A 12,054-nucleotide genomic window follows, 5' to 3' on the forward strand; every position below is an offset into this window, starting at 1 on the left:
TCATTATCACATTAAAGTACACAGAATTCTATTAAGATATGCCCCCTCTTTAAAATGCAGTGTAAAGCAGTAAAAACCAATTTTGCTAGTGAAATTTATTCTAGACTGGAAGCAGCTGGTGAATGAAAGCTCCATTTGTCTTCTGTCCAATTATATTTCAAAGAGATGGCTTTGCCGTACCCTAATCAATAATTGCACCTCCAGCAGTAAGCAGCACTGGAACTAGTAAACACCACGTTTTCTTTAGCTGTGTTCCAGAATTTTGGATAAATATAATTTGGAAATGGATTGAAATCCAGACGTCAATGTAGCATAAAAAGGTTTTCACAGTCAGAGCTACTGTAACATTTATTCTGTTTTCAAAGAATCACAGAATAGCCCAGGTTGAAGGGACCTCAAAAGTCCGTCTGGTCCAACTCTTCATGGGAAAGGAAGCCTAGATGAGATAATCTGGCACTCTCTTCAATCAGATCTTGAAAACCTCCAGTGATGGGGACTCTACCACATCCCTGGGGAGGCTGTTCCAGTGGTTAACTGTTTTCACCATACATTTTTTTTCTTATGATGAGGTGAAATCTCTCCCTTGTACTTGTTGCCTCTTGTCTTCTCCATGTGGATCCTTGTGAAGGAGCCTCTGCCTTTGTAGATGCCTTTAACTAAGGGACTTTTGTACTAAATGTATAGCAAGTCCTTTAGTTTTATACTAAATGAACCTGCAACACTGAAGAAGGAAAAACTCAGTATGTGAGAAACATTTGTATTTGAATTACTATCAAAACTAAAATAAAATTTTATCTCACCTACTAAAACCAAATAATTGCTTACTTCAAAAAGCTTCATGCTGGGGGTCATTTTTTTTTAATCTTACTGCCATTGTCTATAGCATCACTGTGTTGCCCTGTGCAGTCTCCATTGCCGTGGAGATAAAGCTTGCAGAAAATCGTACTGACTCGATGAACATAAGGGTTTATATTTCCTGTAATAAGGAAAACAACATGATACTTGTTTCACTCTGCCTTTTGTAGTAAGCTGCTAAAAAAGGAATAACTACCCCTTTTTAGCTGTAGTTTATTTTCAAAATACTTTGTTATTGGGAACTGGAAAAGGCTAATAGTTGTACACATGAGGAAGTATATAACCCAGGGTAAGTAAACTGAAGAATTGTGACCCTGCCATATAGCTAGCACACTCTGATGGTTTTATACTTTGGGCTTAGCCTTTTCTGACTTACATCAGAGTTCTCTTTTCAAGATATCGCTAGGCCCATCAAAAAGAAAGAATCACTAAAGAAAAGTTTAGATTATATTTTGAAATACTGGGAGGTCAATCAGCAATAAAATTACAAGCACAACTGTGGTCTTGTACCACAATTGATACATTTGGACTGGTTGTACTGCAAAGTATCCTTTAACTGAATGATTTCATGCTGCTATGTGCTGACATATATGTCATCTGACAATGTTTTTCTGAGTTTTAAATTGACACTCTTGGTGATAGTGTAAGTGAAGCAAGTTAAGCTTCTTTTGCAATATACTCTTTTCTCTTTGAAGTACGGGTTTTAGTACTACAGGCTAAACAGTGAAGCTCCGCCCTTCCTTATGGGAAATGTGTGAGAGCACTGCAGTGAGAGCAGTACTGAGAAAGCATTCTTCCTGCATGCTCTTCCCCACATAGGGAAGAATTCTCATAATACTACTATGAGGTAGAGGGGCAATAATTTAAGTGTGACCTCCATCTTTACATTCTGGAGCAACATTTTGATAAGCTGTGAGGAGGAAAGCAGTTGTTTCTTACTCCAAAGTGCTTAGATGTGACTTTAACTTTCAGTCTTTATTACCACAGCCCCAGTTTAAAGTCAAAGATGTACTTCAGAAAAGAGTGGATTATGTGGGCATGTGCATAAATGTAATTGGTGAGTTGGAGTAATCTGTGTGAAGATTACTCTGTGTAAGTGGGCTCTGAGTTGAAATGGATCATGAGGTTACTGAGTCAATCCCGGTGTTTGTCAGAGCACTTTAAGGTGCTTCTTATAAAAGAAGCATTTTACTTTTTTCTTATCAAAGCAGCATCCTACTAGAGAGGCATTAAATATATTTGGGCTGCTAAAAACATTTTGAGGTTTTTTCTACTCTTGTTTCATTACAAACAGAAATATTCGTGATCAAGATTTAGAGAAGGAGGAAAATAGGGGCAGAATAAAATGGATAAACCTAGCCTGAAAGCTGAAGTCTCTAATAGATGATTCATGGCTAATAGGCAGCCTGCACAATCCTCTACCACTACCGCTACTTATTAACATAAGAAAGTTAATCACTGTTGCTGAATGCAGAGCCTGTGCTTGACCAGAATAGTTTTCCACAGGTCAATGCAGCTTAAGGACCATGGTTTCAGAAGCTGTATCACAATAAAAATTTGAAATAGTATTTTCTCTGTAGCCCAACTCTTGTAATAGTTGACTACTTTTAATGAAATGCTTTAAAAAATGCGTCAATTTTGTAGTCTTTAATAACTGAATTTTAAATGTAAAAAAAAATCTATAAATTTCATTTATATTGTTATAATTATTGTAGCACAATAAATGCTTCAACAATATAGACACATTATGATTAAAATCCTGCTATTTTTCTGTGAAATGACTGCATTTTGTAATTTTTGTGCATTTTAAGATCTAAGGTAATTTATGCATGGGGTAAGAAGTTAATTTCATTATCTTTACACTACAGGCTCTGTGAAGTACTTAATCTTGATCCTAGGCACGTCCTGATTGCGGAAGTAATCTTCACAAATATTGGGGGTGCTGCCACTGCTGTTGGGGATCCTCCAAATGTGATTATTGTTTCAAAGCAGGAGCTGAGGAAGAGGGTATGTACTGCAGTCTGTTTGGCTACTAAAATTAAGTACTGTGTTGACTTACGCAATGTTGATCCTTCTCTTCCCCCAGACAGCCATATAAACAGAACATAGTCTACTTTTTTTGCCATGCTATTTCTTTCTTAGTAGGATGATCAGACAGAAGAGAGTGATCTTTTGGGGACAAAATAGTGATGAAGAATAGACTTTTTGATCTGGACTGAGAATACCAGTTTAATTTTTTTGTTGTTGGTGAGGGTTTCCTTATCAATGGCAAAATGAGGAAAGAAGCACAACAATGGAGGGCTGCAGGCAGGGCAACAAGTTGGAAAAAAGGAAAAATGTGAAAATGGAGATGAAAAATCCATCCATTTTTTCAGTATAGGTTTTCTCTCAAAAGTTAAATATGAGACAATTTGACGTTTTACAGAGAGGTTGCATTGCCCCTGTAGAGCCATGACACACATGAGGCACTTTATCCTTCAACCACAGCCCATGAGGATGTGGGGCGTGAGAGGAAGTGGGTGCTTCTCCTCTGCAGCTCATGCTGCAGCTGGCTCCCACCTCCTGGCAATGTTTTGCTATCTCCAGGCTGCAGTGACAGATTTTAGCTTCCAACACTTGGCTCTTCTATTGTTCGCTGGGTGTCTGGTGCCAAAGGGAAAGCTGTGGTGGCTGGTGCTGGGTAGGACTGCAGGACACAAGACACCGGCCAGCAGGAGCATCCCAGTCCCACCATTTCCTCCCACCCACATGGGCCTCTCTGTCCTGTGGACTGGCTGTGGCACTGCTGGCAGGTGTTTGCAGCCCTCAGCACCTGCATGGAGCTGGTGTTTGCTGAGTTTACTGTGCTTTCAGCTGTCCATGCTAGCCCTGAACATGTGGGCATCAAGTCTCCTTTCTGCCTCTGGCACTGCCTCCCATCCTCTTTCCCTGGTGGGCTGTGGGGCAGCAGGGAGACAGTCTGCTCAGGATGCAAGGGGCAGCCCCTCCTGGGATGGAGCAGATCTGCCCTTCTCCTAATCCTGCATCACCACCAACAAGCAGCACCATGGAAGGGGCAGTTATGTAATGGGCATATCTATAAGGACACCAGGCACATGCTTTCTGTTTTGGTCAGGTGTCATAAACCCCCGATAAATAAGTAATTCTAAAGAAATTTAGTGTTAATTGAGCTAGTGAAAAAATAAATGTGCAAGTGGGTGAGGGAGTTGTAGTATAAAATCCTAGGTTTATATTTTTTAAAATTTGTAGTCACTTATGTTTCTATTGCTCCATGAAAGAAAGATCTCTTCTAATTAACTGAATGCACCCAAATTAATTAAGTACTGTCCCGGTTTGAAAATGTCTTTGAAAGTCTATAGTATTTAATAAACTGATTGTTTACCATCAAAATATTTAAAATGTGCCACAATTGGCTAGTTTGGATGGTGACTTTGAAGACTGTAATATTCATTGTTAGCTGAGAATTTGATACCTAAGCTTTACATTTTAAATATAAAATCTATGCAACTATTTAAAACTTCTAATCTAAAAAAGAATAATTAACACCTGCCATGCAGGTCATTTTCCTAAATACTCAAAAACTCATCATCTCTATACAACCTTTAGAAGTGGCTATAAACATGGGAAATAATTAAGAAACCAAAATTGAAAAGAAATAATATTATATTTTTCTTGTTTGAGATATTGATATTTTTAGGAGGACTCAGATGTATAAATACCCTGGCAAATATGACATTATAGCAAATTCTGTATCTGAAACAAGCACAAAAATCTTTCCAGATGTTTTCAATCTGGACTATTTTCAGATCTTTTGTTGCATCACAGAAATAAGAACATAATGAAATAAATTAGGTTCAACAAAGGGCCATAGAGTTTGTGCTGCTTCTTTTCTATATTCTCAATTGTTATGTCTTTGTATATAAACAAAAGAGGGTCAAAGACCTATCCTTGGCCCTGAGGCAGAGTGTCATGGCCTGGGGTATGTTCTCACTGCTTAGGGCTCACCCCTTCTAAAGGAGATTTTCCTGGGAGAGTGCTGGCAGGAGTAACTGGATAAAGCCGAGAGGAAGGGCAGAGAGGGAGCTGGACCATCTGGCCTCTTACAGTCTGAGCTGTTGAACTAATAGCTGGATTCCTAATTTTGTCCACCCGCTCCAGCATGCTCTCTTTTGATCAGAAGGAGAAATACAGACATTGCTGTCTTGTTTCTGAAACTGCTTCTAGCAAAGGATGCTGTGAAGAAGGGTTAAATGAGCAACCACAATTCTGTGTCTAAAATGCTTGGGGAGCCTACTGCATTAGTACCAAGTAAATTTTACTTTATTCATTTCTCTTTTTTTTTTAACTGTTTCAGAGGTAAAAGTTCTTGAATGCATTAATGACATTTTAGAAACAGTTATTCATGCAGTATATGTTATAGTTTCTATTATGATGTTTTCTATCGAAAATAATTGTTTTTCAGCTCTTTTAAGCATTATAGTCATGTTTTTGGACATTGTAGGAATTCTAGGAATTTTTCCCACTTGATATTGTTGTTGAAATTCTCCTTTTCATTCTCTTGCACTTCCTTCTCAGTGTTATTTTTGCACAGTAAGTACAGGAGTACTTGGACAACTGCCCCTGCAGGAAGTTGAACAGTGAATTGCACTATGTAGATGATTGGGTTTTCTACTTTATTTAGGTGCTATCTGGAGGACAGTTTTACCAGTCTTCCTGAACTTTTACTGCTGTACAGCAACCTCTAAAAGCAGCCAAGTAAAATATTATGCAAGTCTACGCTTTTGTAGGAAACCTTGGCTTTTGTATCAGTATGAAATTAAATGCAGCCTTGTTACTTTGGGTGCTGTTATTTGGTTATAGTGTTAGAAATGCTTTACTCTTTGTTTACTGTAGTGCTGGAGAGACTTCTCTCCCTAGATTGTGGGGAAAACTCACATCATATTAAAAATATTTTATTTAAACCATGTTTGAATAAATAAGATTTTTGTAACATTTTGTTCATTAAAATGTAGCAATAAGTCTCTTTGCTTGTCTTGAGATGCAAATGAATGTCAAAAGGATTTTTTTCTTTGTAGCTGTTGGTAATTTATAATCCTGACATATTCCCTACCATCATGACTGGAATCAGTGGAACATTTGCATAATAGGAGAGGAAGATTTGTTGTAGTGTTGCTTGTTCTTAGATGGAGCTGGAAGAATTTTCACAAAACAGCATTTGTATTTTGATTTTAGGGAAGGAAAATAAGAGCAAATGGAAAACATGTTCAGTGAATATAAAACATTTTTAATGTTTTATTATCTTCAGAGTGCTGCTACTGAATGGCCACTGTTAACAAAATTATATTTTTATTTTGAAGAGATATGTGCTTCGGACTTTGGAAACTCCATGTTTATATGCACAATAGAGCATGAACCAGTTGGATGTGGTCCTTGCTTTCAGAAGGGCTGGACAGCAAATCTTCTGTATTTGGGAACTTCACAATCACACCTTTGAGATCAGAAGTTGCTTGAGCTCTAAACATAGGCTGTGGTTGCAAGCTCTTTAAAGAATGGATGGCAAATAGGTCTCCAGAGCTGTGAACATAGTGATAGTGAACATGTGCACTGGTGTATCCAGGCTAAATCTGCATGAAAGAGGTAATGATAAGAGCAAAGTCAGTTTTAGCATATGCTAGCCACTGGATTATATCCTTTTATTTACTGTTTTTGTTAGCATGTGATAATGCTTGTGCTGTTTATCTGATGTTTGCTGAGGATTTGAGGGTTTCAGCATACCACTAGGAATTATTCCTGCCATTTAATAGGAATTTCCTGGAAAATTGACAGATATCAGGTTTTCCTAAATGTCTTTTTTTCCTAAAATGTCTTTTAGACATTTTCAGCCTTCATGCTGGAATTTAGCATGATGTGATATTAGTTGGTTATATTTAATAAAAAATTTTGGTACCTAAAAAATTATGAATGAAAGTAGGTACTTGTCGGGGTTTCCTCCCCCTGCCATGTAGCCCTCCCCACTGCAACAGGTACTTCTGAAAAGAAGAAGATAAAATCCCATACATGAATCTTTAAAGATATTTTAAGCCCTGGTAAAATGGATTCCCATAGTTTAATAGGCTATTTTTGTTGAGTTTGCTGGATACAAGCTTATTAATACTTTTAATTGATTTGTAGAACTCTACCCCTTCTGTTGCTGTTTCATTGATCCCTTTTCTCAAGAGAAAATTAAACTTAGGTAAAGTGCATGAACTGAAATGCATGGGCTTACATCTGATTTCAGAATTTTTGCCATCTATGCATGTAGTAATCATTAAAGAGCATAATACAAAACAAAAAAGGAGGTTCATCAGCATCTCAAATAAACATTATCTTCATGTAACTAGGTTAGACCATTAGTGATTTTTGGGTCTGTGACATCATGAGCAGCTCCCTTGAGAGACAATGCAGATCTCAGTCACTCAGCTAGAAGGGATGTTTAAGCCAGTGTAAAAACAATAAGTTACTCTTGCTCTCCCTCATTTTATTAGTTTTCAAATATTAAGTAGAGGGCATTCTGGCTAGAAATATGGTACTTGCTGCTCCCCAAATCACTACACCTAGCCATAATTTTTGCTTTCCCATTGTTCTAAAAAGGCAGATTTCTTGTGGAAAGGTCTGAATTACTAGAACTCAATTTCACATCTCCAGAAGCAATGAAAAGAATCATCAAGATGATAGAAAGTTAGCATTTTAGGAAAACAATATGATACTTCCTCCTAATGTGAAATTGATATATTTGACTTTGCATTTTAAACTATAAACCAAGGAAAGATGCCCACTCTGTTTCAGCTGAGTCTGTAGGCAGTGGAACCTTTAGGCTGTTTTCTTGCTAAAGTAAAATCTTTAGATTTTCTGTCGACTGGGAAACAGGAGAAATTTGACACAATCATCATAGCCTAAAGCAAGGGACATTTGAAGCATGTTTTGTATTTATCTCATAGATTGAAATCTCTTGGAAGAAAAGTATTTCTTGCCTATTGTGCATGTCAATTCTATTCCAGTCTATTGTGCAGGAAAAGAAAATCTTTGTGAAAATGACTTTTTGTTGTACGCAGCAGATGTGTAGCACTTTAATGTTTTTTACAATGCTGAGTCCTGGCCCCAGCAGCGCAGAAGACTTGGGAGGTATAAAATGTGCTACCCACAGCCACAAAGGGTATGAATGTAGGCTCTGTGGAGATGCTGCATGTCCTTTCTGGGGTGTGGGAAAGGGAACAGGGACAACTGATGAACCAACAGTGCCGCCACCTTGGTATCCTCTGCTACATTGTTGGTATCTGTGTGGTACAGTGAAAACACTTTAGTCTCTTGAAGTTCTCCAAGAGGCTGCCAGCTGGCTACTAGCTACCTGAACATGCCTGGTGTGAAATTGGCCTTCTTTTTCTGTGAAAACATATTCCCTGTGCTGCAGAGAGGCTGGTGCTAAGCATGCAGCCCAAAGCATCATGGAGGGCAGCTGTCTGTACTTCACTGTGAGCCTTTCTGATATCAACCATGAAAAGTAGTGCACTTGGTAGCCCTCAGCCTCCTCATGGCTACAGGGCATCAGCTGTCCAAGGCTAGCGATCATCAGGATTCATTTTCACTCACTGACTCTTGTGGATCAATGCAAGGAGGTAATAGGGAGGAAAGCCAGGAGCAAGGGATGGGAAGAGAACTGACTCCAGTCTTGCGTTATCGCCGACAATACTGTCATGCAAGCTCTTTCCTGAAATAGGCACACTCCATGTTAGAAAACAACTTGTTTCAGCTGAATTGGAAAGCTGTTCTGCAGTAGGAGCAGAGCAGCATGTTTTCTTTTTCACCAGGGATCTCAGAGATATGAAAGATCAATGTGCTGATATTATGAACTTTAACAAAATCCTGAATCTCAGCCCAGCTACTCCATTTGAAAAGTTTGGGTAAGCTCTTGGATAGGATGCCAAAAAATCTAGTAGACATTTTTTTTTCTTCTTGTGATGGTGTCTGCAAATCACTTTCAAGGCTTATCTACGTCAGCTCTTAAGTCATGAAGCTGTGTTAATTCTGATTTTTTTAAGGGTATTTTGATCTCTATCTCATTTCAATTCCATTCAACTATGAGTCAGACGTGAGACCTCCTTACCCTCAGCATTTTAGTTTGCCTTCTAGGCTGAGGTGATTTTCTTCATTGAGAAATTAATTTTGTGGGTTTCAAGTGACATATTTCTTGTGCTGTATTTTTTGAGAAGCTTCTGCATTGTGGCATTTCAGGAACCCAACAGATTTTTTCCTCTGAAATTGGCGTGATAATAAAAATGTAAAGGCAAATGAATTTTTGTATCTGTGTTTATTTGCAATAAGCTACTTCCTTAAATTCAAAATCCTTTAATGTATGATGAAGACATCACATATTTAAACTTGAGAGTTACCAAGAATTCTTTGCATTCCTATTTATCTTTTTTACTTTATTTTACTTATTACTTTAGCATTTATCTTTATTTCTGAGTATTCCTACAGAGAATTTCTGCCATCATAGTTGGCCTGGTAGTTGGCATCCTTCTTCATGATGTGGGCATGATGTGATTGCTGCCAGCCTAAAAAAGCTTCATCTCCACTGCTTTGTTGTAAGACTGGTCTGAGTGCAAAAGTAATTTTCCTTGTTCTGGTAATTCTGTATTGAGTATATTCTGTCCACTCCTAACTACTTTGTTGCTCTTCAACCACCTGTTTCACAGTCATTTTTCTTTCAGAAGATAATTCTTTTTTCCAGTCAGGTTTAGGCATTTTTATTTTGGCTGGTTTAGCTTCAGTGTTTTTACAGCCTAATTAATTTTGGCTTCCTACCTCTCTTTGTGCCATTTTAGAGACTGCACAAAACTGAATAATGATTTTGCATACTTCCTGACCTGTTTAATGGCACATTGTCATAGTTGAGAAATTTCTGAACTAAAGCCAGTTCACCTTTCAAGGTTTTAAGGTTCTTATTTTTTTGGCCAAAATTTTATGATCTTTCTTTTTGCCTATAATTTTAGAGGCAACCCATATATAAATTAGATTTATTTTCAATTTATTGTCAATGGTTCTAATTAAGGAAATAAACATGGGAGATACAGACTTTATGTACTTTGGAGGCAGGTCTTACAAACACTGAGCCTTTGCAAGATTTCTTTTTTTATTCCTTGTTATTTGTAAATTTCCTAGAGTTATGAATACTGTTTTCATCCCTTATAGAAAGGTCTCCTGTAGCTTTGAATCTTAACTTGATGCCCAGAGACCAATCTTTATAAAAACTGATTTGTAAAGTCTTTCTTACGGAGATGTCAGACACCCGAGTGGCTGACCTATTGTGTAGGCAAGCTGAATGAAGGCACATAATTTTTCTTTGTGGTGTCACTTTTTTCTGTCCAATTCTTAAAATAATCTCATTCCAATTCCTGAAGAGTCTTCCTTCTGCTTTCATAAAAACAATGGCTGTAGCTGAGTTACAGCAAAAGGCCAGTGAATGAACAGATATAGTTTCACCTTTCAGTATCTGGAGAGCAGAAAAGTCAAGGAATCTACTATTAAATAGCAAGTAGGGATGACTTTACCTCACAAAGCTTAAACCTGTATTTTAATAGGATCAAATTCTAATCCTAGGTCTGCATATTTATGGTTTGAGATTTATCTGACTGTCTGCAAGCTATGGATTTTTTTTTTGCCAAAGAGCACCGATCTTTATCTGGCTATGCAAGTTCTTTATGACTGTCATCAGTTTCTTGTCTCGTGTGCCTTTTTATTATGCCCTGTGGTGCAATAGAGAAACTTCTTCTTCCTTTTTTTGAACCAGAGACATTTCAACAAGGAAATTTCCACATAAATCCTTTTAGTATTTGACAATATAGAAGAACACATTTAAAGCAATAAGTTCCCAATAGTCTTAACACACTGGAGGTAGTATCAGCTGTTGTTGCAAGGGAAGCTGTTTTTGATATGCATTGGAATTACAGAAGGATCTATAGGAAACTCATAGTTAAAAAGCAGGGGACAATAGAGACACAGAGGTGTGTTACAGGGAGATCAGCTAACTTTCTAGAGTCTCAGTGGGTGCTCTGAAAATTCAATTGGGACAACCTGGGCTGTCCAGGGCTTGAGTCATGCTTTATTCCAAGTGTCACAGATCTGCTCTTCTGGGATCACCAGTTCAGACAACCTCTGTTTTTTGAATATAATACAGTTCCTTACTACCAGAGTACTTGGATGTAATCCTCCTTGGGGTTTCATGGATAACTTCTTTTGGAGAGGCGAGTCATGGCTGCTTTGGAAAAGCCCAGCCCAAAGGCTAACCCTGATCCACTACAATGTGTGCAATGTGGAACAATGGAATAAGTCAATTTAAAGGGACCCTAGAGGTCATCTAGCCCAATGTCCTACTCACAGCATGGCCAGCTTCAAAGTTTTAGGGCAAGTTGTCACTATTCATTCTTATTGCTTGAGAACAGCAGCCTTTTAATATGTTCTGCTTAACCTTTTTGAGAACCCCTTCATTAAAGGGTTTCATTGTGCAAAATGTGTTCATTTGTTAACCAGAAAGAAGAATAAACATAATATTGACATATAATACTTTTATTGTAGAGGAATGGTTCAGATAGAATTATTGCAAACATTTGAGTTGTCACCAGGTTAAAACTCATCATTGAAATTTGACTATTTCTGAGACTTAAACTGATTTGAAATGAATTTACAGTGATTTAAGTGAGGAGTAAAAGTTAATGATTCAGTTTGGGTTTTTTTTTTTACTATACATTTCAGGAACACTAGGTGTGTTTCAGAGTAACTTGTAATGCAATGTTTTAGTTCCTTGAATTAAATTGTAATGTGACTTGTCTCCTTGAAACACGTGAAATACAGCAGATACTGTACTTGGAACTTACTATCTTGCTTTATATTTATTATTGATTGTTAATGTACATAAAGCTGTTTTCCCTGTAGCTAATATAGAAAAAGAAGTGATTTTTAATTTAGGTTTTTGTTTTTGTTTTCAGGGATTGGATTTTGCAGCCTTCACAGGACATATGTTTTTGGGTATCTGCCTTGTTGTTCTGGTCTCCTTTCCTTTTCTCAGACTTCTTTACTGGAACAAAAAATTGTACAATAAGGAGCCAAGTGAAATTGTTGGTAAGTGTGAGCATGAAAAAAAGTTATAATTGTTACACTGAATAT

General features: G+C 37.5%; 1 protein-coding gene across 11 annotated transcripts in view; it reads left to right on the forward strand.

The window, feature by feature from the left end:
- The window catches only part of OCA2 (OCA2 melanosomal transmembrane protein), a 191,840-nt gene that overhangs the window by 85,011 nt on the left and 94,775 nt on the right, over positions 1-12,054 (forward strand). For all 11 annotated transcript variants that reach the window (XM_019283069.3, XM_019283066.3, XM_019283070.3 and 8 more), the window contains 2 exons: positions 2,724-2,862; positions 11,877-12,009. In XM_019283069.3, coding sequence (XP_019138614.3) covers positions 2,724-2,862; positions 11,877-12,009 — 272 coding nt within the window. The remainder of the gene's footprint in view (positions 1-2,723; positions 2,863-11,876; positions 12,010-12,054) is intronic.

The sequence above is a fragment of the Corvus cornix genome, chromosome 1 (genome assembly GCF_000738735.6).
Source record: "Corvus cornix cornix isolate S_Up_H32 chromosome 1, ASM73873v5, whole genome shotgun sequence".
Classification (NCBI taxonomy): Eukaryota; Metazoa; Chordata; class Aves; order Passeriformes; family Corvidae; genus Corvus; species Corvus cornix.